The sequence below is a fragment of the Schistocerca cancellata genome, chromosome 1 (assembly GCF_023864275.1).
Source record: "Schistocerca cancellata isolate TAMUIC-IGC-003103 chromosome 1, iqSchCanc2.1, whole genome shotgun sequence".
Taxonomy (NCBI): Eukaryota; Metazoa; Arthropoda; class Insecta; order Orthoptera; family Acrididae; genus Schistocerca; species Schistocerca cancellata.
Window position 1 is genome coordinate 843,763,184 of NC_064626.1, and position 25,383 is coordinate 843,788,566.

A 25,383-nucleotide genomic window follows, 5' to 3' on the forward strand; every position below is an offset into this window, starting at 1 on the left:
ACCTTCTCATTATCGCTGCATTTATCTCACCAGCTGTGTTTGCAAGGTGATGGAACTTACGATTCATGCCTAGCTGGTATGGTGGCTCAAGTCTTGCAATTTACTAACCACTGCACAGTGTGGATTTAGAGCATTCCATTCTACAGTTGACCATCTTGTCACCTTGTCAACCCATGTCATAAATGGTCTTTTGCAGAAAGACCGGACTGTGGTCAAGTTTTACGATTGGGAGGTAGCTTACAATACCTGCCGGAGGACTGGCGTCCTCCGTACTCTTTACACGTGAGGCTTCTAAGGCCGCATGCCCTGTTTCCTTCGGGAATTTTTAAGATGATAGATGGCAACACACGTGTAGGTTCTGCCTTGTCGGTCACTTTTGTTCAGGAAAATGCTGTGCCTCAGGGTTCTGTCCTGAGCATCGTTCCTCTTTGCTATCGTCATTAAACCTAGAAAGGCCAATCTCCCCCTGGGCATCTCCAGCTCCCTTTTTGTTGACGATATTGCCATCTACTGCTGTTCTCCACAGACTTGTCTTCAGCAACGTCTCGATTGTCTTTACTCGTGGAGCATAGACAATGGCTTTCACTTTTCCACTGACAAAACGGTCTGTATGAATTTCTTGTGGTGCAGTTGGTTTCTTCCACTGTCTTCGCATCTTGGCCCAGTTGCTCTACTGTTCATTGAAACTAAAAGATTCCTGGGGATAACGCTGGAAGGGAAACTTTCTGTATCCTCTCTCGTGTCTTACTTGGCGGCCTGCTGTATGCAGTCCCCAAATGACTAAGGGCCAACCTTCAGAGCATGTCATGTTTCAGAGTAGAGAAGGAATTGGCATGTTTCATCAAAAGGTAATAAGAGGTATTAGAGGTAAAGTTGGTGAACTGCTTATAGATGAAGACTCTGAAATTATTGGTACATCGGAGCACCACTTAAATAATTTGACAATTCGAAGGCATCCTTTACCAGGATACAGATTAGCTGGCTGTTTTTCAAGGAGTTCCTTGCGGAGTGGAGTATTGCATTTGTGTCCATAGGGTCAGTCCATCTCAAATCGATTAACAGTCTGAACCTTGATATCTCAGATTTGGATGAATTTCTTCTCAGGTAATGTACCCACTAACACTAGTTTAAATTTCAAATTTCAAATTTTTCTGACATTTGGTTTTTGAGTTTCAAGGGTTTAAAAATCAAAAAAACCTCTGTTTTTGATCAATCGATGATTGTTTTAAAATGCTGTTGCTCAAAAACTATACAACCTTGAGAGCTCAAACTTTCACCATTGTTTTCCTCTAAAAATTCCCTTCAATTTGATATGTAACATGACTATGCTACCCAAATCTGAAAATTTTAAACTATTCCAAAAAAACATTTTTTGAAATTTCCAAAATATGTACCTGCGGATTTTTATAAAAATTATGTGTGTTGTCAAGTCTAACTGACTACATGCATGCAAAATTTCAAGATGGGATCTCAATGGGTTCTTGTATAAAATAATATTTTACTACTGCAAAACACACTAGTGAGGTGAAAAGCAGACTATTTATAGGCTGTGAATACCAAGCCTATGTAATTCTAACAAACTTAAATTATTATGTTAGCCTTTTTATGCAACATTACCCTCTTATTGTTTGTTAATTAAATTAAATATTATTTTAATGTGAGAATAAAATATATAAAAAAATAACAACTTAAGAATCTTAAGATTTTATACGACATTCACTTTTTATTTTAAAAAACGTGAGATTTTCATATAGGGTCAAGGCTCTAATTTTGGCCACTACCCCACTTGTGGCCACCTTGATGTAACGGGTGCAATTTTAAAAGTACTGATGACTTTATGGATGAGTTTTTGGACACTCTAATGAAGGTAAAAAATCAGTCATTTATAGCTCGTCAGCAGAAAGAATACTACTGTGAAATCAAGGACAATTTTACTGAAGTCCATGTAGTAGTCAACTGTGATTTTGCCGAAAACTACTCTTTCGTAGTACAAGATGAAATACAATCATTCCACTGGACTACCACCTGAGCTAAACTGCGTCCTTTCATCATATATTATAAATGGAAGGGAAAACTAAAACATCTGCAGTATGTCTTCATATCAAATTGCCTGAAACATAATAGTCGCTTTCTATGTATTCCAGAAAAAATTGCTGGAAATTATAAAGCAAACCTTGCCTTTTGCACTTAAAAAGATTACTTACTTTTATGATGGCAGTGCTGCACAATATGAAAATAAGAAAAACTCCCTTAATTTGTGTTTGCATAAAACTGATTTTGAAGTTGAGGCAGAGTGGGAGTTTTTTGCGACATCCCATGGCAAGAGTGCATGCGATGGCCTTGGCGGAACTGTTAAGCAGGTAGCTGCTGAAGCCAGCTTACAAAGGCCATATGACCAACAAATCTTAACACCCAAATCACTTCATGTATTTGCCATGGAAAACATAAAAAACATTGACTTTGAATTTTGCACAACAGAGGACCATGAACTGACCAACGAATACTTACTTCCTCGGTTTAGTGAATCAAAAGCGATTGCGGGAACACAAAAGTTTCACTCATATAAACCCTGCACAGAGTCAAATTACTGTCAAGCCTTATCATTTTAGTCTGGATGAGTCTCTTGAATATGTGACAACATTGAACCAAATAACATGGTCACATATGGAAAATATTACTGCTAGTTTTGTGACAGTAGCATATGATGACTCTTGGTGGCTAGGATGCATTGAAGAAAAATACAATAACATATACCAAATAAATTTTTTACACCCAAAGGGTCCAGCCCAGTCTTTTACCATCCACAAACTAGAGATGTATTAGATGTCCCAGGAAATACTCTTTTACAAACAGCGAATCCAACAACAGCTACGGGAAGAACCTACACTTTAAGTGCTAAAGGAATGGAGTTGTCTTCTCTTGCTTTGGAAAAATATCTTAAAAGATCATAAAATAAGCATGTTTAAATTATGCTACACCTACCGTCACTAAATACTAAGTTGTATAAATACCATGTGTATTAAATTTGTAAATGCCAATTAGTATTATAAATACAGTTATATCCATGCAAATATCAACAAGTTAGTCTTTTTACCAAGTGAAATTACTTATATGCCAATTTCTAATATAAGGAACTTGTTGTAAATGATTACAAATAACACTGGAAAACCAAGAAAAAGATAATCTCTCCCATTTATAACTAAGAATAAAGGTGAATGGCTTTATTCAAAATTTTAACTTGTAGCGTGTATATTACCAATTAAAATGTGTTCACTTCCTTCTGATGCATAGTTAAAAGAATCATGAACATTAAGTTAAAACAACACTACATCATTTAATGAGTTAACAAACAATAAGAGGGTAATGTTGCATAAAAAGGCTAACATAATAATTTAAGTTTGTTAGAATTACATAGGCTTGGTATTCACAGCCTAGAAATAGTCTGCTTTTCACCTCACTAGTGTGTTTTGCAGTAGTAAAATATTATTTTATACGAGAACCCATTGAGATCCCATCAAATTTTGCATGCATGTAGTCAGTTAGACTGGACAACACATATGATTTTTATAAAAGAATTCGATGGTACGTATTTTGGAAATTTCAAAAAAGGTTTTTTTGGAATAGTTTAAAATTTTCAGATTTAGGTAGCATAGTCGTGTTACACATTAAACTGAAGGGAATTTTTAGAGGAAAACAATTATACAAGTTTGAGCTCTCTAGGTTGTGTAGTTTTGGAGCTACAGCATTTTAAAACAATCATCGATTGATCAAAAACAGAGGTTCTTTTGATTTTTAAACCCTTGAAACTCAAAAACCAAAGGTCAGAAAAATTTGAAATTTCAAATTTAAACTAGTGTTAGTGGGTACATTACCTGAAAAAAAAAAATCATCCAAATCTGGGAGGTCATGGTTCAAATCATGTAGTAAAATTGGTTGATTTGACATGGAATGACCCCATAGACATATCATGGCACTGCGCTGAATAGGAATTTGAATGTTATGCAGGGGCAGTTGAATTTAGTGAAGCTAAACTTCTAATTGTTGTTGTTTATAGGTCCCCTGACTCTGACTTAAGAGAATTTCTGCTCAAGCTAAAGATGGTTCTTGATTCACTTTATAGGAAGTATCATGTTAGTTATATGTGGTGACTTCAATACAAATTTTGTAAATGATGGTGCAAGAAAAAGGATGTTGGTAGATCTCCTCTAAATTCATATGATCTGATGCAGCTGTGTTTTTTCCAACTAGGGTGCAGGGGAACAGTAGCACAGCCATAGACAATATTTCTATTCATTCTTCATTACTAGATCAGGGTGTATACGACCCGGGACAACCGGGAGATCCGGGAAAAACCCGGGAATTTTTTCATCCGGGAGAAAACCGGGAAAAACCCGGGAATTGTTTAGAATTCCGGGAATTTTTCTTTGTTTTAGTTTTCAGTTAAATTTTTGTGATTATGACTGGTAAGAACCAATATTCTAACAAAGGACATTACTGCATCCCGCTACTGCAGAATAATGGTGCAGCAACAAAACATGAACGAGAGAAAAAAAAAAAACGAAAATAAAAAAGTTGCAAAGGAAATGAGCCGTATACAACAACAAAACAGTGCTCATACAAGCGCCTACCAACAGCAAAGTCTATCAAACGCTTTAGGAAGACTATGCAATGCTTTATAACAACAAATTGCCTCCGATAAGCGTGACGTGATAACTGTTTAAGTTAGATTCGTTTGAGCAGTTGCGGGCGGGATCTTGCGCATTCGCAGTTGAGTCGCGTATGAGTAATACCTTCTCCCGCTTCTGGTTACAGAAGTGTGGCTGGGCGCGACCACTTAATATTGCCCCGATTCGAGAATATAGTAAATCTGGGGCTGATGCACAGAGCAGTCTGAGTTGTGGTGGGGAAATGGGTCGTCGCCACGTGACATGTGTTCACGTTCAGTGATTTTGTTGTTTCCTCTTCGTTTATTGCTCTCACGCTAAACCACAACAAAACGAATTTTTGTGGCCGTGAGCTATCAAATTAATTAAAATAGTTCACATAATTACGTAAGGCTAAAATATGTTTTTAGTTTCAGATTTTATTTCCACGTTTCTGACAGTCAAGCATTAATCGCTTTACAGAACAATGACGTTATTTTTGCCGGTTTTTATTAATCTTTTCTGCTGAGACAGTCAATTTATTTGAAACGAAGTGTTTGATTTCACACTATTGGCTAGTTTCAACTTTTCGCTGCATTTCAAGTGCACGTATGGCATTATGCCATATTGAACCAAACATGAGATAATATAGTACTGGTACTTGAAGAAAATTTGGGCAACGACCTTGCCGCAGTGGATACACCGGTTCCCGTGCGATCACCGAAGTTAAGCAGTATCGGGCGTGGCCGGCACTTGGATGGGTGACCATCCGGCCGCCGTGTGCTGCTGCCATTTTTCGGGGTGCACTCAGCTTCGTGATGCCAATTGAGGAGCTACTCGACCGAACAGTAGCTGCTCCGGTCAAAGAAAACCATCATAACGACCGGGAGAGTGGTGTGCTGACCACACGCAACTCCTATCCGCATCCTCACCTGAGGATGACACGGCGGACGGATGGTCCCGATGGGCCACTTGTGGCCTGAAGACGGAGTGCTTACTCCAAGAAAATTTACATACGATTGTGCATTTGAAACCGAATTATGCATTTTAGTATGGTTCATGAAATTCCGACGCTTTTGAAGTATCCTCTTTTGTCTTGTTTCTTTTATGACACAATGTAAGATCTTTTAATGTTTTACACGTACGAACATAAGGGCTTCCTGCGTCATCGTAGCTGCGCAAGCGCGATGACGCCTATTATCTGGCGCTCTGTTGCAACTGCTGAACCGAACCTATGTCTTAACAGGTCGCGGGAAAATACTGTGAATGGTGTTTTGAAAAGCGCTACATTCAAAGCAGATTTACTTATACGCAAGATGAACTATATGCGAGAATGTACGATGAATTTCTTAAATCGCAAAGCGTTTCACTCTCATTTAAAAGTCAACTCTTTCAGGACAACCATTTAGAAGAATTTAGAGTCCAGAAGATCAGACATTTACGTCGTTTTTAAAAATTTTACTGGTACATTTGTGTGATGTATCTTAAAGTGTAACACGCGCAAAAAAGATCAACATTATATGTGGTAACTTAGCTTCTCTTCCACCTTATTAAGCTTCGCGACCAATATTATATGTGAGTGCTATGTATGTTTATTTAAACCATTAACTTTCGTTATTTGTGTGTTCGCGATATTGCTATTGGCTGACTACATCACGTGTCCTATGCTGTCATCAGCTGGCGAGATCACGCTTACAAAAGCGTATCGCAATCTCGATTTCAGTGCTTCGGGAAGTGCCGTGCGGTGTTTGGTGGAATTTATACCTTCGTAATACGAAAATATGCAGCGTACATGTTGCTGCACATCAAAGGTGTTTTCCTCCCCTGAGATTCATTTTCGAAAGTGCTGGGAAATTCTACGTCGCTATATAAAACAATAAACATTCAAAGGATTTATGAGTTTTACAGTGCCGAGGAACAGTATACTGTCACTTAACATAGAAAAAGTGTACGTTCGCCCGGGAGAAAGTGTACTTTTAACCGGGAAAAATCCGGGAATTTTTTTTCCTTGTCCACGTATACACCCTGTAGATGGGCATTCTGTTAGTAAAAGGGTGAATGGCCTTTCAGGCCATGATGCACAAATTTTAACACTAAAAGGCTTTTGTCACATATAATTACAAGCTATGTAGGAAAGTTAATCCAACAGCGTTAGAGTTTTTTAAACCTCGTCAAGGAACAAGAGTGGCAGGATGTTTATAGTGCCGATAACACAAATGCCAAATACAATGCTTTCCTTAACACATTCTCATGCCCTTTGAGAGTTGCTTTCCATTAGAACATTGTAAATGGGGCACTAGCAATAATATGCAGCCTGGGTGGCTGACTAGTGGGATAAGGATATCATGTAGAACAAAGTGGGAATTATATCAAAATATTAGAAGTAGTCACACTCAAGCTAGTGTAGCCCATTACAAGCAGTAGTGTAAGGTGCTTAAAAATGTTATTAGGAAGGCAAAGAGTATGTGGTATGCAAATAGAATAGCTAATTCACAGGATAAAATGAAAACTATATGGTCAGTTGTGAAGAAAGTGTCTGGTCAGCAGCACAAGATCAACGATATGAAGTCAATTCGTAGTAAAAATATTTCTGTTACAGATAAATAGGTTTATTTCCTGGGATGCCCATTCTTGCTTCAGTTCTGCCGTGTCCATGATATCTCAGCATGTGACAGTGCCCTTACTGGAGTTGAGAGACGTGTGCATCTCAACAGTGATATAGTTACCCAGTTCCTGCGATTTCTTAAGGTCTACATACTTTGACCTGTTAGTTTCGACGAACAATGAGCTGTTACACAATCGTTGTATAGATTTTAATGTTCTAGCAAGGCCTTCCAAACCATTGTGGATATAAATGTGGGACACTTTTTCAAATGTCCACTCCTTCCTCTTTATCATCATAAACACATTGTTATTCATGATTCCATGAGCCCTGTTACTGCAGTCCAAAGTATTCTTATTATCAGGAGGACTAGCCTCCCTAATTATCTTGGTCTCTTGGATGAATGGGTGTGAATACTCCCAGGTGGTACACCCTTCCCACTGGTAGGAGAAGATGATTTCAAGGGTTCCACCTCGGTTCCACAAGCAGTTATGGAGCCCCACATGCCTGAGTAGGTGTTATACAACTGGGGTGCGGCAGGTTCCCCAGAGGTTGCTTGCTAACGATAGTTTCACCTCATCAGTCATGCGTCCCATCAGCATGCAGCACACCTTGAGACTGAGGTTTTTTTTAGAGGTTTATCCCATCCTCGCGATCTGGGTGGTCAAGGCAAGATCCCCGTTCCCTGAGACACACAATTTTCCACTGCCATGCGGCAGTCGCTGAAGCATGCCCAGGGAGCATGCTGGGACGGGCAGTGCTTACCAGTCCCCAGCTCAGGAACCCCAGGGTCGCCAAGCCCATACCCAGCAAATCAATGGTTGGTTGGTTTTGGTTTAAAAGAGGTGAGGAGCGACCAAACTGCTAGGTCATTCATTGGTCCCTTATTCCGATTAAAATAATTCCGCAAGGTTGGGTGTAAAATAATAAAGACATACAAAACACAGCAGGAAGAAAGGAGAAAACCACAAGAATGACAGAAGGGCAACAAACACTAAAGTGGCCAAAATCAGACTAGAAAACCACAGAGAGATGCGAGAAACATGTAGAAGAGATCAAAACAAGAGAGCAGATTACCATGGCTGGCTGACCATGAGAATAAAAAGCAGCAGCCAGCAACTCTGCAACACATTAAAACCTCCACCCTAAAAGAACTGAGGTGGATGATACAGAGGGACAAAGGACATGCGCTGAAACTTCAATCAAATGATACAACCCATCCTCACGAATGAAACGTAATACTAAAGCTGCTGTTGAGGCATTGTCACCCAACACCGAAGGTAGGGTGCTGGGAAAGTTAAGTCTGCTGCAGAGGAGCTAAAAGTGGGCGTCCAGCAAGAGGTGGACGACCGTCATTGGTGAGCCACAGCGACACCGAGGCGGGTAACCATGCTTTAGCCATGTATGGCGAATGCAGAGCCAGTAGAGGACAACTGATTCCCTATGAGAGGACTGCATGGAACACTTCCACTCTGTCTCGTTAATGACACACTGTTTGTTGTGTGTACTATTATGTCATTCTGTCTCCCAAAGCCGAAAAACGCTGCAGCGTAAGACAGAACGCAAGTCAGTTTCAAAGATGTCCATCTCCAGAAGCGGTTTCCGCGTAGAGTGTTGGGCCAGCCTGTTGGCAAGTTCATTGCCTGGGACTCTGACATGTCCTGGGGTACACACAAACACCACTGAACAATGGGACCATTCCAAGGTGTAAATGGACTCCTGAATGCACACTACCAAAGGATGGAGAGGGTAGCACTGGTAGATAGCTTGTAGGCTGCTCAAGGAGTCAGTACAGAGAAGAAACTGGCTTGCCCGGGCATGAGCGGGTGTGCTCAAGAGAACGAGATATGGCCGTTAGCCCTGCAGTGAAAACACTGCAGCCATCTGGCAAGGAGTGCTGTTCCATATGTCCTCCACGAACATACGCAAAGTCTACGTGACCTTCAGCCATAGTCGTCGGTGTAAACCTCTTCTCGTGGCCTCAGTACATGTCGAAAATAGAGACGAAGCAATAGCGGAGGGCTTTAGGGCCATGCGAAAGGTCCAGAAAATCTGTGGCCTAGGTGTACACCATGGAGGTGGACCAAGACGGAATACAAGGAGTAGCTCACAATTGGTTCACCTCTTACTTTTTGGCAACAGACAGAAAAGGTCATTATTCACAATGTTGAGATGTCTGTGACATGGGATCTGAGTGGGGTACAGTCAAGTGGGGGGGTCCTGTTCCTTATTTATATAAATGATATGCCCACTAGCATTACGGGTAACTCTAAAATATTTCTGTTTGCTGATACCACTAGCTTGATAGTAAAAGATGTTGTGTGTAACATTGGCCCAGTTTGAAATAGTGCAGTTCATGACATAAGTTAATGTCTTATAGAAAATAAACTAATGCTAAATCACAGTAAGACTCTGCTTTTAGAGTTTCTAACACACAATTCAACAATACCTGATGTTTTAATTTCACAGAATGGGCATATGATTAGTGAAACTGAACAGTTCAAATTTCTAGCTGTTCAGATAGATAGTAAACTGTTGTGGAAAGCCCACACTCGGGATCTTATTCAAAAACTTAATGCTGCCATTTTTAGTATTCGAATGGTTTCTGAAATGAGTGATCGTTTGACACAAAATCAGTCTACTTTGCTTATTTTAGTTCGCTTATGGTGTATAGTATTGTATTTTGGGGTAACTCTTCCCATTCTAAAACGATATTTTTGGCTCAGAAACAGGCGGTTCGGGCAATAAGTGGTGTAAAGTTCACGAACCTCTTGTCGACCCCTGTTCGCAAGCTGGGTATTTTGACATTGGCCTTTCTCTCTCTCTCTCTCTCTCTCTCTCTCTCTCTCTCTCTCTCTCTCTCTCTCTCTCTCTCTCTAATATATATATATATACACACACACACTCGCACACACGCACATATCCATCCACACATATACAGACACAAGCAGACATATTTAAAGGCAAACTCTTTGTCTTTAAATATGTCTGCTTGTGTCTGTATATGTGTGGATGGATGTGTGTGTGTGTGTGTGTGTGTGTGTGTGTGTGTGTGTGTGTGTGTGTGTGTGTGTGTGTGCGAGTGTATACCCGTCCTTTTTTCCCCCTAAGGTAAGTCTTTCCGCTCCCGGGACTGGAATGACTCCTTACCCTCTCCCTTAAAACCCACATCCTTTCGTCTTTCCCTCTCCTTCCCTCTTTCCTGATGAGGCAACAGTTTGTTGCGAAAGCTTGAATTTTGTGTGTATGTTTGTGTTCGTTTGTGTGTCTGTCGACCTGCCAGCACTTTCATTTGGTAAGTCACATCATCTTTGTTTTTAGGTATATTTTTCTTTCGTGGAATGTTTCCTTCTATTATAACTATATATGTCATTTTCTGTTAACAATATTAGCTTATTCCCAAGAATAAGCAGCTTTCATTCAGTTAGTACTAATCGGAAATCAAACCTGCATTTGGATTGGACTTCCTTGAGTCTTGTACAGAAAGGCGTGCAGCATACTGCTGTATCCATTTTCAATAATCTACCGCTCGAATTCAAAAATCTTAACAATAATCCACATGCTTTCAAATTGAAACTGAAGAGTTTCCTCATGGGGTCACTCCTTCTATTCTGTTGATGTCCTGTGTGTCCTCATTTGTACTTCGTGTTGGGGAGCAGATAGGACCTCCCTCATCTGTTCGTATCGGTACCTTATCAATTCAAAAGTACACTGTTCAGTTTATGCAATTGCATGTCCGTCTCTCGCACACCATCTCAATACAATCCATCGAGCGTCCATTCAGCCACTGGTGCCTTTTACACTAGCCAGTTGAGTCTGTATGCTGAAGCTGCCGAGCTACTGCTGTCTTACTACCGTCATTTTGTCCCCAGCAGATACGTATGCCGTTTGTGTGCCATGCATGGCCACCAGTCCTATGCCTTCTTCTTAAATGACTCTCGTGATCGCCAGTATGGGGCGTATCCCTCTTCTGTAACCTTCTGGAGCTTGCTTTCGGCTCTTCCTCCAGCAGCTCAACTTCATGCTACCTGCCACTTCCCTGATGGGTGTGAATAGTGGGTGCTCTTGACTGTAATGGATCAGGGGTGGGAGAGCTGTGGGTGGGACATTTCCTGTTGTACGCAGAGCCTCGGGAGGCACCCACTTGCTAATTTCCCTATTTCCTTCATCCTGCTTTTATTATTGATGACACAAAAGACGTTTATGTTTTTAGCCTTGTTGCTTTTAGTGTTATGAATTTCCTGACTGATCAAAAAACTTCTGGCTGCAACACACTTGAATCAAGGGACTGATGACCTTGTTTGATCGCTGACACCTCCCCCCCTCTCTCCCCTCCCAATCAACCAATGTGATGGTCCTCCCCTAACTTGTCCTGTAATTGAGGGCCTACAGGTCTGCCATTCCCTTTTGTCGATGTTCACTTCCAGTGACTGACTTAATATTGAGATTTAATCTTCCTTTCTTCCAAATGAAACATTTTCTGGGTGGAGGATGTAAGTGGATAGATAAAATGTTGCGCGCGAGTGTATACCTGTCATTTTTTCCCCCTAAGGTAAGTCTTTCCGCTCCCGGGATTGGAATGACTCCTTACTCCTCTCCCTTAAAAACCACATCCTTTAGTCTTTCCCTCTCCTTCCCTCTTTCCTGACAAAGTAACCGTTGGTTGCGAAAGCTTGAAATTTTGTGTGTGTTTTTTAATTGTGTCTGTCTACTAGCGCTTTCCTGTTTGGTAGGGATTAATAATTTGTTTAATTGTTATATAGTGTTCTGGTGTGGTAGGGTATGATGGTGGGCATTGATAGGGGAAAGACTCGTAACATTTGGAATTGTTGATAAAACTATAAACAAACTGTTGTTCAGTTTTTACGATGTTGCTGTGTAGCTAACTCCATCTTAACACCAAATTTTCCATAGTACGGAGAAAATGTATCCTATAGATTTTTTACCCTCACTGTGTAAACAATTTTGTTAATAAAAAGGAAACATTGTACCACAGATTTAGGTTCAGTCTCTATTTTGAGAAAAGTTTGTTGTAAGTTTCTAAATGCAGTCTGAACTGAAACAGAGCTTTGATTGTGATATTTACAAAATAATGTGAGAATTCAGAAGTCTTGCCAACAGCAGTGAGAATTGCTCCCCATATTAACAAATTGCAAAAGGTGAAGAATGAAAAATTTGGATCGAAGTAAAAAATTATAATATGATCATAATTTTCCAACAATCTGTTGTATGCTAAACTAGCATTTTGCTTCATTGACATCTGATATGAGAACAGTCCTCCATTAGTACATCTACGCATTACACTAATGTGTTTATGAGAATTTTAATGATGTGATTTTTCAAGTTGGAAATGTTGAATTTTGTGTCTGTAATACTGGAAAAGTATTTAAAATAGTGGTGATAGCCAACTGCCCAGTTTGTTCCTTTGGAATTAGATACTGACAGAACTAGATATTTAAAAAAAGGGGGAAGTGTCCCTTCAGAAATATATGTGCAACATACATCTCCGATAACAATGTTCTTATATTGACAAAAGTTGCAAGTAGACTTGATATTAGCTTATTTGTTTGAATTCTAAACAGTTCAATACATGTGTATAAATTGATTTAAAGTTTCTATCACCAAGAAAAATCACTGAAAAAGTCTTCTGAATTTCACGTACCGTATAGATCTCTAAACTGTGTCTAACCATGTCAAAAACCTGCTCTCAATTTTAGACTCGGTTAAGTGAATTAATTCCTGTATGGGAAATTGGCTTCAAACTTAGGTTTTATCTCAAATGATTGAACTCATTGTAATACTGTGTCTAGTGTTCTAAAATACATTTCCATAGTTGTATATCGCATTGTATTTGTATTTGGTAGAGATAAGATTCAGAAAAATGGCATTTTTGTCAGTATTTAACTAGTAACACATAAAGTCAGTCTCTCTCTCTCTCTCTCTCTCTCTCTCTCTCTCTCTCTCTCTCTCTCTCTCTCTCTCTCTCTCTCTCTCCCCCCTCCCTCCCCTCCCCCTTCCTCTCCCCAAAATGTCCAAACATAATTACATGCCTCTTACGCATTGCTTATTCTAGAGCTCATACTGCTTGGAATATAAATATTCATTTCCAATCTTTGGTACCATAGCTCAGTTTATTCAGTGTAGTTTGGCCTACTTTCTGTATTATTTTGATGTGACTGTTGGGACACCCTTAGGGTTGTTATTGTAGTTCCTACCAACATTGCATTGTTGCTACTCCTTAAATTTAGTCCAGATACTAATTTTTGACATGTTGTTTACAAGTAGTTAATACTTCACATAAAAATTTTTGAAATGCAGTATGTTGAATAGAATTTACGAAGAAATGTTTTTGATGCTACCTGTAAATAAAAAAAATACATTCTGAATCCTGCATTGGTAAATCAGTTTAAAGGCTGTGTTCAATTCCACATTTTCAAAGTCATTTCAGCAATTGTTGCAACACTTGAACAAAATCTTTTTTGGCATTGACCAGCTTTGTCCCCTATAAAAACACTTTGATTGACTTGTCACATTTATCTTACAGGACACAAAATGGCAAATTTTTATTCTTGTTTGTCCTTGACTTTCACAGTTACACTGATAATCAAACAGTGAATGTATCCAATTTATTTTTTCCAGATGGACAGCTGCTCATCACCATGGAATGGCGAGGAAGTTGGTACCCCAAATACCAGTCAATATTTTCCAGATGATAGTGGTTACTTGAGTAACCCAGGGAGCTCAGGGTCAGAAAGTAACTGTGTCCGCTTCAGACGGAGTAGTTGCAGCAGTCCATATAACAGTAGGTCCCCAGTTGGCTACTGCCATAAAATACCATCAACAGCAGCCTTCCAGCAGAACTGCTATACTAATGGACAGTTGGACAGTTTACAGAAGACTGAGGGAGCTCATTGTGATTCAGTTTTGCTCAATGATATTGGTTGCTGTAAAGAATCGGTCTCTCTGCAAAACAAGCTGCTGGCAGCTTCTTGCAGAGAAGATAACTTGCCAAGATTGGCAGGAAGTAAAAGTTATTCTTTTTTAAAATCATCTCAGTATTCCACGCCGACTTCTGATAGAAGTATTTCATTACAAATTGCTTCTGGCATTTCTGACTCCCAGACACCAGAAAAAATAGATTTAAATCCATGTGAACAGTCATTTCCAACGTGCTTCTTTACACATTGTGGCAATGAAAACGGGTCACTATATGAGTCAAGTATAATTAGTAAGTCACCTGTACCATATTCATGGAGCAGTAAATTGGGCAAACCTCGTGTAGATGTGTTGGCTGCACTGGCCAGTTATCGGCCAGTTGTGTCAAGGATTTTACAGTTCCTACGGCCTGAAGACCTTGTAGCAGTAGCTGCAGTTTCACACACATGGCGTAACATCTGTAAAAATGACAAGCAGGCAAATCGACGTCGCCAAATTTACCTTCGTGCAAAAATTCAGCTGAAAGAAAATAAAGAGAAGGTAAGCTAAGGTTTGCAATTACTTAATTGGGAGGGGGGGTGTTCTATAATTATTCCTAACAATATATTTAGTACCTGCTATTTTATTTCCTGACTTATTTATTCATGCAATATAGTCTTCCATGTTGGATTTACATACTTTCTGCCTAATTTCCAAAGGCTCTTAGGGATTGGACATAACATGCTGTCACAAGAGACAATTCAGGGACTCTGGAGAAAGAATTTGTCAGACTTCTGTTGGCTTGAAAAATAAATACTGGATCATTTGATCATTTTGTGTAAAGTGGTCCACTGTAAGAAATAATCGCCGCTTTACCATTAAGATTATTTTCTGATACATTTTTGGGTGTAATCAAACAAATTATTAGCTCTAAATTTCAGTAATGGATGTTTAGGAACCTCTAAATTCAAAGCTATTTAACTTGTGTGCAAAGTATGCAAAAGTGCTGATTATTTTTTAGGTTTAAGATAATTCCCATTTATTGTCCCGTCTCAGTTGCATATCTTTAATCTGATTACTTACTTTGATCACTCTGGATCATCTTCAGATCTAAAACAAAGTAAACCTAGATATGTACCATCTAATATTTTAAAATATTTTTAAAATAAAAGAATTGTACATAAATGTAGAATTCACCTTAGTAGTTGCATCAGCAACTCAGGTTGACTGAAAAGAACCATATCTTGGGTTACTGTATTTTGTAACCACAGTCAATGTGTGTGTTGGAGGTCTGAGAGGAGAGAGTGGGGAGGGAAGGGAAATAAAGTGAGGTTGGTTGGAGAGCGGGAAAGGAAGCACGGAGCGGATGGTGGGGATGCGAAGAGTTTACAAAGAGCGATTGTGCTAAAATTATGGACTGTATAATTATGTAAAAATTCTGTTTGAAACATTACTAGTATAGAAAAATGGGTATGTAAAATGTAAACAGTTAAAATAGTGAAATTATGAAACGAATTGGGGAAGGTGAAATAGAGTGGGCAAAGAGGGCAGGAGGAAGGATAGTTGTGGGGATGTGATGGGTTTAATAAGAGAGGGTCTCCTATTAAAGTTGCAAAAAGTCAATTACGTAAAAAACCTTCTGTTAAATACCAAAATGGATGCATAAACTGTAAAAGGGGTATTAAATAAAAGTGAAAATTGAATTAGTTTCATAAGATGTCCAAAGAGTGAAATTGGAAGTACAAAGTCATAAGGTCTTGCTATCACTTTAAATAAGACCTTATGACTTTATACTTTCAGTGTTGCTGTGCACAAGTATTTAATGATTTCAGAGTATGTGGTTTGGCAGGGACCTAAGAGGATAGTTTAAATTGCTGCAAGTGAAATAAGGAGAATTAACATTCATATTCTTCCTTATCACAAATTCACTGAAGAGCCAAAGAAACTGATGCACCTGCCTAATTTTGTGCTGGGTCCTCATAGGCACGTTGAAACACTGCAACACAACGTCACATGGACTTACCTAATCACAAAGAATCCTGCCGAGATGTCGTGCGTGTGAGGTGTCGCCTTGTCCTGCTGGTAATGCCCAAGTCCATTGGAATGCACAATGGACAAGAATGGATGCAGGTGATCAGGCAGGATGCTGACATATGTGTCACATGTCAGTCTACATCTACATCCATACTCCGCAAGCCACCTGATGGTGTGTGGTGGAGGGTACCTTGAGTACCTCTATCGGTTCTCCCTTCTGTTCCAGTCTCGTATTGTTTGTGGAAAGAAAGGTTGTCAGTATGCCTCTGTGTGGGCTCTAATATCTCTGATTTTATCCTCATGGTCTCTTCGCGAGATACACATAGGAGGGAGCAATATACTGCTCGACTCGTCAGTGAAGGTATGTTCTCGAAACTTCAACAAAAGCCCCTACTGAGCGTCTCTATTGCAGTCTTCCACTGGGGTTTATCTATCATCTCAGTAACGCTTTCACAATTACTAAATGATCCTGCAACGAAGTGCGCTGCTCTCCGTTCGATCTTCTCTATCTCTTGTATCAACCCTGTCTGGTACGGATCCCACACCAGTGAGCAGAAATCGAGCAGTGGGCGAACAAGTGTCCTGTAACCTACTGCCTTTGTTTTCAGACTGCATTTCCTTAGGATTCTTCCAATGAATCTGTCTAGCATCTGCTTTACTGACAATTAATTTTATATGGTCATTCCATTTTAAATCCCTCCTAATGCCTACTCCCAGATAATTTATGGAATTAACTGCTTCCAGTTGCTGATCTGCTATGTTGTAGCTAAATGAGAAAGGATCTTTCTTTCTATGTATTTGCAGAACTTTACACTTGTCTACAGTGAGATTGAATTGCCATTCCCTGCACAATGCGTCAATTCGTTGCAGATCCTCCTGCATTTCAGTAAAATTTTCCATTGTTACAACCTCTCGATATACTACAGCAATATCCGCAAAAGGCCTCGGTGAACTTCCGATGCTATCCACAAGGTCATTTATATATATATTGTGAACAGCAACGGTCCTAAGACTCTCCCCTGCGGCACACCTGAAGTCGCTCCTACTTCGGAAGACTTCTCCCCATTGAGAATGACATGCTGCATTCTGTTATGTAGGAACTCTTCAATCCAATCACACAATTGATCTCGTAGTCCATATGCTCTTACTTTGTTCATTAAACGACTGTGGGGAACTGTATCGAACGCCTTGCGGAAGTCAAGAAACACGGCATCTACCTGGGAACCCTTGTCTATGGCCCTCTGATTCTTGTGGATGAATAGCGTGAGCTGGGTTTCACACGACCGTCTTTTTCGAAACCCATGCTGACTCCTACAGAGTAGATTTCTAGTCTCCAGAAAAGTCACTATACTCCAACATAATACGTGTTCCAAAATTCCACAACTGATCGATGTTAGAGACACAGGTCTATAGTTCTGCGCATCTGTTAGACGTCCCTTCTTGAAAATGGGGATGACCTGTGCCCTTTTCTAATCTTTCAGAACGCTATGCTCTTCTAGAGACCTACGGAACACCGCTGCAAAAAGGGGGGCAAGTCCCTTAGCGTACTCTGTGTGAAATCGAACTGGTATCCCATCAGGTTCAGCGGCCTTTCCTCTTTTGAGCGATTTTAATTGTTTTTCTATTCCTCTGTCATCTGTTTCAATATCTACCATTTTGTCATCTGTGCGACAATCTAGAGAAGGTACTACAGTGCAGTCTTCCTCTGTGAAACAGCTTTGGAAAAGATATTTAGTATTTCGGCCTTTAGTCTGTCATCCTCGGTTTCAGTACTGTTTTGGTCAGAGTGTGTCTGGACATTTTGTTTTGATCCACCTACTGCTTTGACACAAGACCAAAATTTCTTAGGATTTTCTGCCAATTCAGTACATAGAACTTTACTTTCGAATTCATTGAATGCCTCTTGAATGCCCTCCTCACACTGCATTTCGCTTTGTGTAATTTTTGTCTGCAAGGCTTTGGCTATATTTTTGTTTACTGTGAAGTTCCCTTTGCTTCTGCAGCAGTTTTCTAACTCTATTGTTGTATCATGGTGGCTAATTTCCATCTCTTACGATCTTGCTTGGCACATACTCATCTAATGCATATTGTACGATGGTTTTGTAATTTGTCCACTGATTCTCAACACGTATGAGTGGCCAAGTAAGTGGACCCGTCGGGATACCAGTTACTTTGGAATAAGGCTGGCATCTCGGACATGTTCTGAGTCGTGGTCACCTTTGTGCTCATACGGCAAAGACTACCAAATCCACCGGTTAGTCCCTCAGCCATTAGGGGTAAAACCCAATGGGACTCGGGGCAAGTAAGGCTAGCAACCTACTTCCCTGGTACTTTAAATATGATGCTGGCAACAATCACAGCAAAATGCCTCGGACCTTTGGAGGTGACAGAGTCCCACCTCTAGTCCGCCGCTCGTGGTCTCGCGGTAGTGTTCTCGCTTCCCGAGCACGGGGTCCCGGGTTCGATTCCCGGCGGGGTCAGGGATTTTCACCTGCCTTGAGATGACTGGGTGTTCGTGTTGTCCTCATCATCATCCAGGAAAGTGGCGAAATTGGACTGAGCAAAGATTGGATAATTGTACGGGCGCTGATAACCACGCAGTTGAGCGCCCCACAAACCAATCATCATCATCATCATCATCATCACTTCAGTCCCACCTCTGACAAACCAGGGACTCCTAAGACACGACTTGGCAAACAAATGGTAATGATATGGGGAGCTATTAATATCAATGGGGGCTACTCTGGGAAGAAGGTAGAGCTGGCATAGGCTGCAAGTAAGATGGGGCTGGACGTTTTAGCTGTTAGTGACATTCGGGTAAGGGGTGAGAAAGAAGAGGAAGTGGGAGAATACAAGGTCTACCTGTCAGGAGTCAAAGCAGGAATAGCACAATGGGGTGTAGGGCTTTACATCAGGAAAGAAATGGAACCCAGCGTAGTTGCAATAAGGTATGTAAACGAATGACTTATGTGGATAGATTTGACAGTGTCTAGCAAGAAAATTAGGATTGTGTCAGTATATTCGCATTGTGAAGGGACAGATCAAGATAAGATGGATAGTTTTTATGAGGCACTCAGTGATGTAGTTGTTAGAGTAAAGGACAAGGACAGCGTTCTGCTCATGGGTGATTTTTAACGCCAGGATTGGGAATCGAACAGAAGGGTATGAAAAGGTTATGGGTAAATTTGGAGAGGATATGGAGGCCAACAGGAACGGGAAACAACTCTTGGATTTCTGTGCCAGTATGGGCTTAGTAATCACAAACTTCCTTTTTAAACATAAGAACATTCACCGGTATACTTGGGAAGGCAGGGAACCAGATCTGTCATTGACTATATAACAACAGATCAGGAATTCAGGAAGGCTGTGAGGGACACATGTGTATTCAGGGGATTCTTTGATGACACTGGTCGTTATTTAATCTGCAGTGAAATTGGGATTGTGAGGCCGAAAATGCAGGAGGTCAGGTCCATATGTAGGAGGATAAGAGTGGAGAAACTTCAGGATAAGGAAATCAGGCACAAGTACATAACAGCGATTTCAGAAAGGTACCAGTTAGTTGAATGTAGTCAATTACAGTCATTGGAAAAGGAATGGACAAGGTACAGGGACACAGTACTAGAAGTGGCTAAAGAATGTCTTGGAACAGTAGTGTGTAAAAGTAGAATGAAGCAAACAGCTTGGTGGAATGATACAGTCAAGGCAGCCTGTAAAAGGAAAAAGAAGGCGTATCAAAAATGGCTACATACCAGAACTCAGGTAGACAGACTATGCTCCAGACTGAACGCTGAAAGGCATAATCAGTCATAGATGATGATGATGATGATGATGATTCTCAACAGTATCTGTACTTGAGATAAAACTTTTGTGTTGACCATCAAGTACTCTGAAATCTGCTTTTTGTCACTTTTGCTAAACAGAAAAATCTTCCTACCTTTTTTAATATTTCTATTTATGGCTGAAATCACCAATGCTGTAACAGCTTTATGATCACTGATTCCCTGTTCTGCATTAACTGTTTCAAATAGTTCGGGTATGTTTGTCACCAGAAGATCAAATATGTTATCGCCACGAGTCGGTTCTCTGTTTAACGGCTCAAGGTAGTTTTCAGATAATCCACTTAAAAAAAAATAAAAAAACACTGAATTCTTTGTCCCTGCCACCCGTTATAAACATTTGAGTCTCCCAGTCTATATCTGGTAAATTAAAATCTCCACCCAAAACTATAACCTGGTCGAGAAATCTACTTGAAATATTTTCCAAATTTTCCTTCAGGTCTTCTGCCACAACAGCTGCTGAGCAAGGGGGCCTATAGAGACATTAAATTACCATGTTTGAGCCTGCTTTAACCATGACCTTCATCCAAATTATTTCACATTTTGGATCTCCGCCAGTTTTCTTCACTACTATTGCACTTTGTCTCTATAAACACACCTCCCCCTCCCCCCTGTCTGTCTGCGGTATACATTCCAATCTGAGTTTAGAATTTCAGTACTCTTTACATCTGGTTTCAGCCAACTTTCCGTCCCTAGTCGCATCTAGACATATCGGGTCCAGTATCGCTTCAGCTGCACACACCCCACACCATTATAGAGCCTCCATGAGCTTGGACAGTCCCCTGTGACACGTTGTCTGGGGGTGCTAGAACCCAGACTAGACTAAAGCACTTGGAGACATGGCCATGTGTTGGAGTTGTCTACTGCAGGAGGAGCACTTTGTCCAAAAGCTTTAATATTGTAACTGTATTTTTCATTGTGCTTGTCTACAACTCAGCATGCCTTTCATATGGTGAATAGCAATCCTGTCCGTATTTTTGTTACTCCATCCTACACTTCATTGTACACTTCTAAGTAAGGGTGTTGTACCTAAAACTCCTCAGTTGGAGTCAAGGTAGTGAATACACACAAGACCTCTTGGAGCACCTTAAGGAAAGAATTAGATTGGATGTTAAAATAATGGAATTATATACTTGGCTAGGAACTGGAAAACATATAATCAAAATGACATTTCTTGTTTGGAAGTTTATTTTCTAATGGCAAGTTTGATTTAGGGGAATATTGTGGTATTTTGAAATATTGTAGAGGATGGGTCCAATCAATTAGTATTTCCTTTGGACCTTGTAGAACATTAACTGCTGTCAGTTGCGCAGTTTGCTAAGATGAGAGAGAGAGAGAGAGAGAGAGAGAGAGAGAGAGAGCATTCTGTCAGTTTTGTGCATTGTGTTAATGGTGATGTTTACCCTGTATATTGCAAACTTGGTCATTTGCGATTTTTGATTGAATCTAATTCAGAGATTATATTAGATACCAACTCGGTGATTCTTTGTAGCTCATAGGTTCACTTCATTTTATTGTACAGTTGTTGATAAATAGCTGCAGTATTTCTTAGACATTTGTTTTTAAAATGCCTGATTGCAAATATGTAATACATGGTAACACCTGTCTTGTTCTCTCCCTCCCTTCCTCGTCAGACATTTTAGCTACTGCAGATCATTAAATAAGATAATGAATTACAAGGACCAGTCAGATTAAAATGAGACAGATGGAAAAAGTTAGTAAACTGATTGTTATTTCAAAGTAACCAATCACCATAACTGTTAATACATCTGTCCCACTGTGAGACAAGATGGTAAATGGCTTCATGGGAAAATGTTTGTGGTTGTCTACCCAGGTTTGCACCTCCTTGTCTGAAGCAAACTGATGGGCACAAATGTCTTTGCTCCAAAAGTACGGAAATCACTAGGGGAGAGATCAGGACTGTATGGACAATGTGTAAGGTTTCCCATTGACTAATCTGTAGCATAGTCGAAACAGGCTCGCCAGCTCTGGGGAAACTCGTAGTGACATTTTTCTTTGACTGCAAGGGTCTGCTGCTCATTGACTTTCTGGAACATGGTACCACAATTAATGCACAGTGGTATGTGGACCATTTGCCTAAATTGAAGTGTGTCCTAACACCCAAACACACAGGAAAGTTGACAGACGGCATAATTCTGTCGCAGGGCAGACCTACTGAGGTTTTTCAGACTAAACTGCAGAAGTTGTGGTGGAAAGCCCTGACACACCCTCAATGCAACCTACTCTGTCCCCATATGGTTTCAATATTTTGGAGCCCTGAAGAAATGCACTCATTGCCATCAATTCACAGAGGTGCACACCTGGGTACAATTGAGGTTTTGTAGGCAACTGCAAACATTTTTCCATGTGGCATTGATTGTTTTGTCCCACAGTAGGATAAATGTATTAACAATTATAGCAATTCCTTTTGAAATAATAAAATTTTCTTTCTTTTCCATCTCTCTCATTTCCTTGTGATTGCCCCTTGTACATTTCTGGTTAGTTTGTTGAGGGTCTTAGTTGTTAATAACATTTGAAATTTGTTGGCAGAACTGTAATGTAATGTAGTGTGTTTATTCACCACAGTACAGTCCTTACGTAAAGGCACAGCAACACAGTAGAAGATACTTAAGGCGTGGAGCCTGCTCCGAGTTGCAGAATCTCTGTGTGCCATCACCTCGTAAAAAAGAGCCAGTTAGTCCACCTGTCAGTCCGAGCAAAGTGCGTTTTCACCTTTTTTGTAAGGTTAGTATTGTGGTCATGCTGTAACATTCAGTGGGTGTATGTATTTTTGATACCTATTTGGAACATGAAAATGTAATGTGGCTACATAATTAAAGTTTCTTGAAACAATATTGAAAAAGTTGCCTGTGATAACTAAGTCGACTGGTAATTAATAAAACTAAAAAAATGTTCTGCAGTATAATAAAATTTCTCTTTATTGTTTGCGGAAATGGAACAAACAATTTATCCGACAGAGGTGAGTGATGAATGTGCTGACTGTAAACAGTAGAAGTTGCAATATTCCCTCCTAGACTAGATTCATTCATACTTCAACCCGAATGAGCAAACACAATTGGAATAACTGTCTTCCCAAACAGCAATAACCATAAAGTTTAACAATAATCAACATAGATTAATGATTAATTATAATTCCAGCCTTGCATTGAGTAATTACAAATGGGAAGAACTAATTACAAATTATAAAATATTTACTTGCCTTTTTTCCTTTCATCTTGGTGTTTACAGGGCAGATTTGTTTTTGTAATGATTGAAACACTTGTCTGGTAGTCAATTTTTCTGACATGGATTTTCATTCAAACCATTTCTCACAGCACTGTGTATTATGTTTACACATCAGAAAAATATTAGATTCAACACAACATATTACAAAACTGCGAGTGATATGTTGACATAGATAGATTTCAGTTGAACAGAACTTGGAAGTTACTGAACATAAGACTGCAGATGGTGTCCAGACCTTTTCAAAAAATAAACTTTTTTTGCTGCTACAATATTCTTATTGGGACATGAATCTTGAAAAAAGTAAATAGGTTTGCAAGTTACTAAAACGTATTTTAATTTTATAAAAAGAATTTTTGTTTCTTAAGTTATTTTCTAATTTATAATGGATTGTTTCAGAAATTGGTGTTTTCTATTGCGCATAATTTTATAAACAAAATATCATTTGGGAAAAAACTGTCTTAACACCAGTAAAAAGTTTCAAATTGGGTTAAAATATTGTATGACTTCAGTGGAAGGAATCACTCAAGAGTTCCAAAGTGCTACCACCAGTCCAGCTCACTGGATGTGTGTAGGGAGTTAAAAAGAATGGGGCACAGTGGTTGAGCAGCTTCTTGTTGAGGTAAATGCTAAGCGATGCTTCAGGGGGTGTAAAGAATGATGGACAGTGGATGTCTGAAAAAGAATGCTGTGGAGTAATGAATCTTACTATACCCCATTACAATCCTATGGAAAGGTTCAAGTTTTGTGAATACCTAGAGAATGTACTCTGCTGTTGGTTTTGCAAATGATGGCTATTAAAAGATGAGGTGGTAGTACAGTATGCGGGCATTTTGGATGAGTTACAATGTCTATTTTGCTCCATACCTCAGTATCTTAAATCACTATCTACTGTGCTTTCGGCTCAGAAAGAATGGAGTGCTATTCCTCCATACATTGACACCACACTTCAAAGTATTCTTAGTAAATTTCTAGCCATCACAAAGGTGGAGGGTTGACGCACCCCATAATAATCATATTAATGTCGCCTAATAGGTGTCTGGATACTTCTGATAAAACAGTGCATGTTAAACATACAAAACATATTAAATTTATTGCACTCAACAATAACTGAAAAGAAATGCTTCTATTGATTATAACAAGTGCTTAATGAAATAATTACTTCCATGTGAGCGTCTGCATCACATTGTGTATGTAAAAGTTTTTATTCTTAAATGTAACAAAAGTTTGGGCAACTACATCAGTATGTTTAAAGATATTCATGGGATCAGGTAACTGTACAGTATTTGACCACAACAAAGAATTGTCTATAATGATTATATACTCTTGTAACATTTCAGCACTAAGCTGTAGTGGTTCTTTTAAGTGGGAATTAATGGAGTTTGGTGGCAGCAGGAACAGGACTTCTGGTCAGGTGAATTCAGGGTTATAAATACGAAATCAAATAATGGTAATGCACGAATAGGTTTAATAATGAATAAGAAAATAGGAATGTGTGCAATCTGCTGTTATCATCATAGTGAATGCTTTATTGTAGCAAAGATAGATACAAAGCCCACACCTACAGTCTGTCGGTAAACTGAAGAGCGAGCGAGAGTGTCCCCACTCTGCCAACCCAGCTACGTCACAAGGCGCTTCTACAGGCTGTTTCACAACGTTGTGCCAGCCCTGCCACGGCGCGCGCTTTAAATCTGTGGCGACGCTGTGTACAGATACGTCTCAGCTGTGTTTATTTTTAGACAAATGCATTAAGACCATAAAGAATTCAAAAAACGATAGGTTCTTCCGAAACACAACATTATAGAGTAAATAATATTAACATAAGAACGGAAATCAGGATTCTACTACAAACATAGAACTGAATGCCTGTTCGTGCAAATTATCTTCCTCCATTGCTATTCGTAAAACGAACCCCATGTAATGCAATCAATCTGTAGAATTTAAGGCTTGTTCTTACTTTGTGTTTCTACTGAAAGGTAGAAGTTTTCTTTGAAGGACTGTATTGAAACTTAACAATTCTTGCAACTTGAAGAGTGTTTAAAAATTAAGGAGAAATTTATAATTTTGTGTGTTGTAGTAGTCAGATTTGCTCTACTTTTTTGTCACTGTC

At 39.6% G+C, this 25,383-nt stretch overlaps 1 protein-coding gene across 1 annotated transcript in view; it reads left to right on the plus strand.

Moving 5' to 3' along the window:
- LOC126162446 (F-box only protein 5-B-like) overlaps window positions 1-25,383 on the plus strand; it is a 54,785-nt gene that overhangs the window by 19,828 nt on the left and 9,574 nt on the right. The window contains exons 2-3 of the mRNA XM_049918964.1: window positions 13,885-14,721; window positions 22,617-22,775. Of these exons, the coding sequence (XP_049774921.1) occupies window positions 13,885-14,721; window positions 22,617-22,775 (996 nt within the window). The remainder of the gene's footprint in view (window positions 1-13,884; window positions 14,722-22,616; window positions 22,776-25,383) is intronic.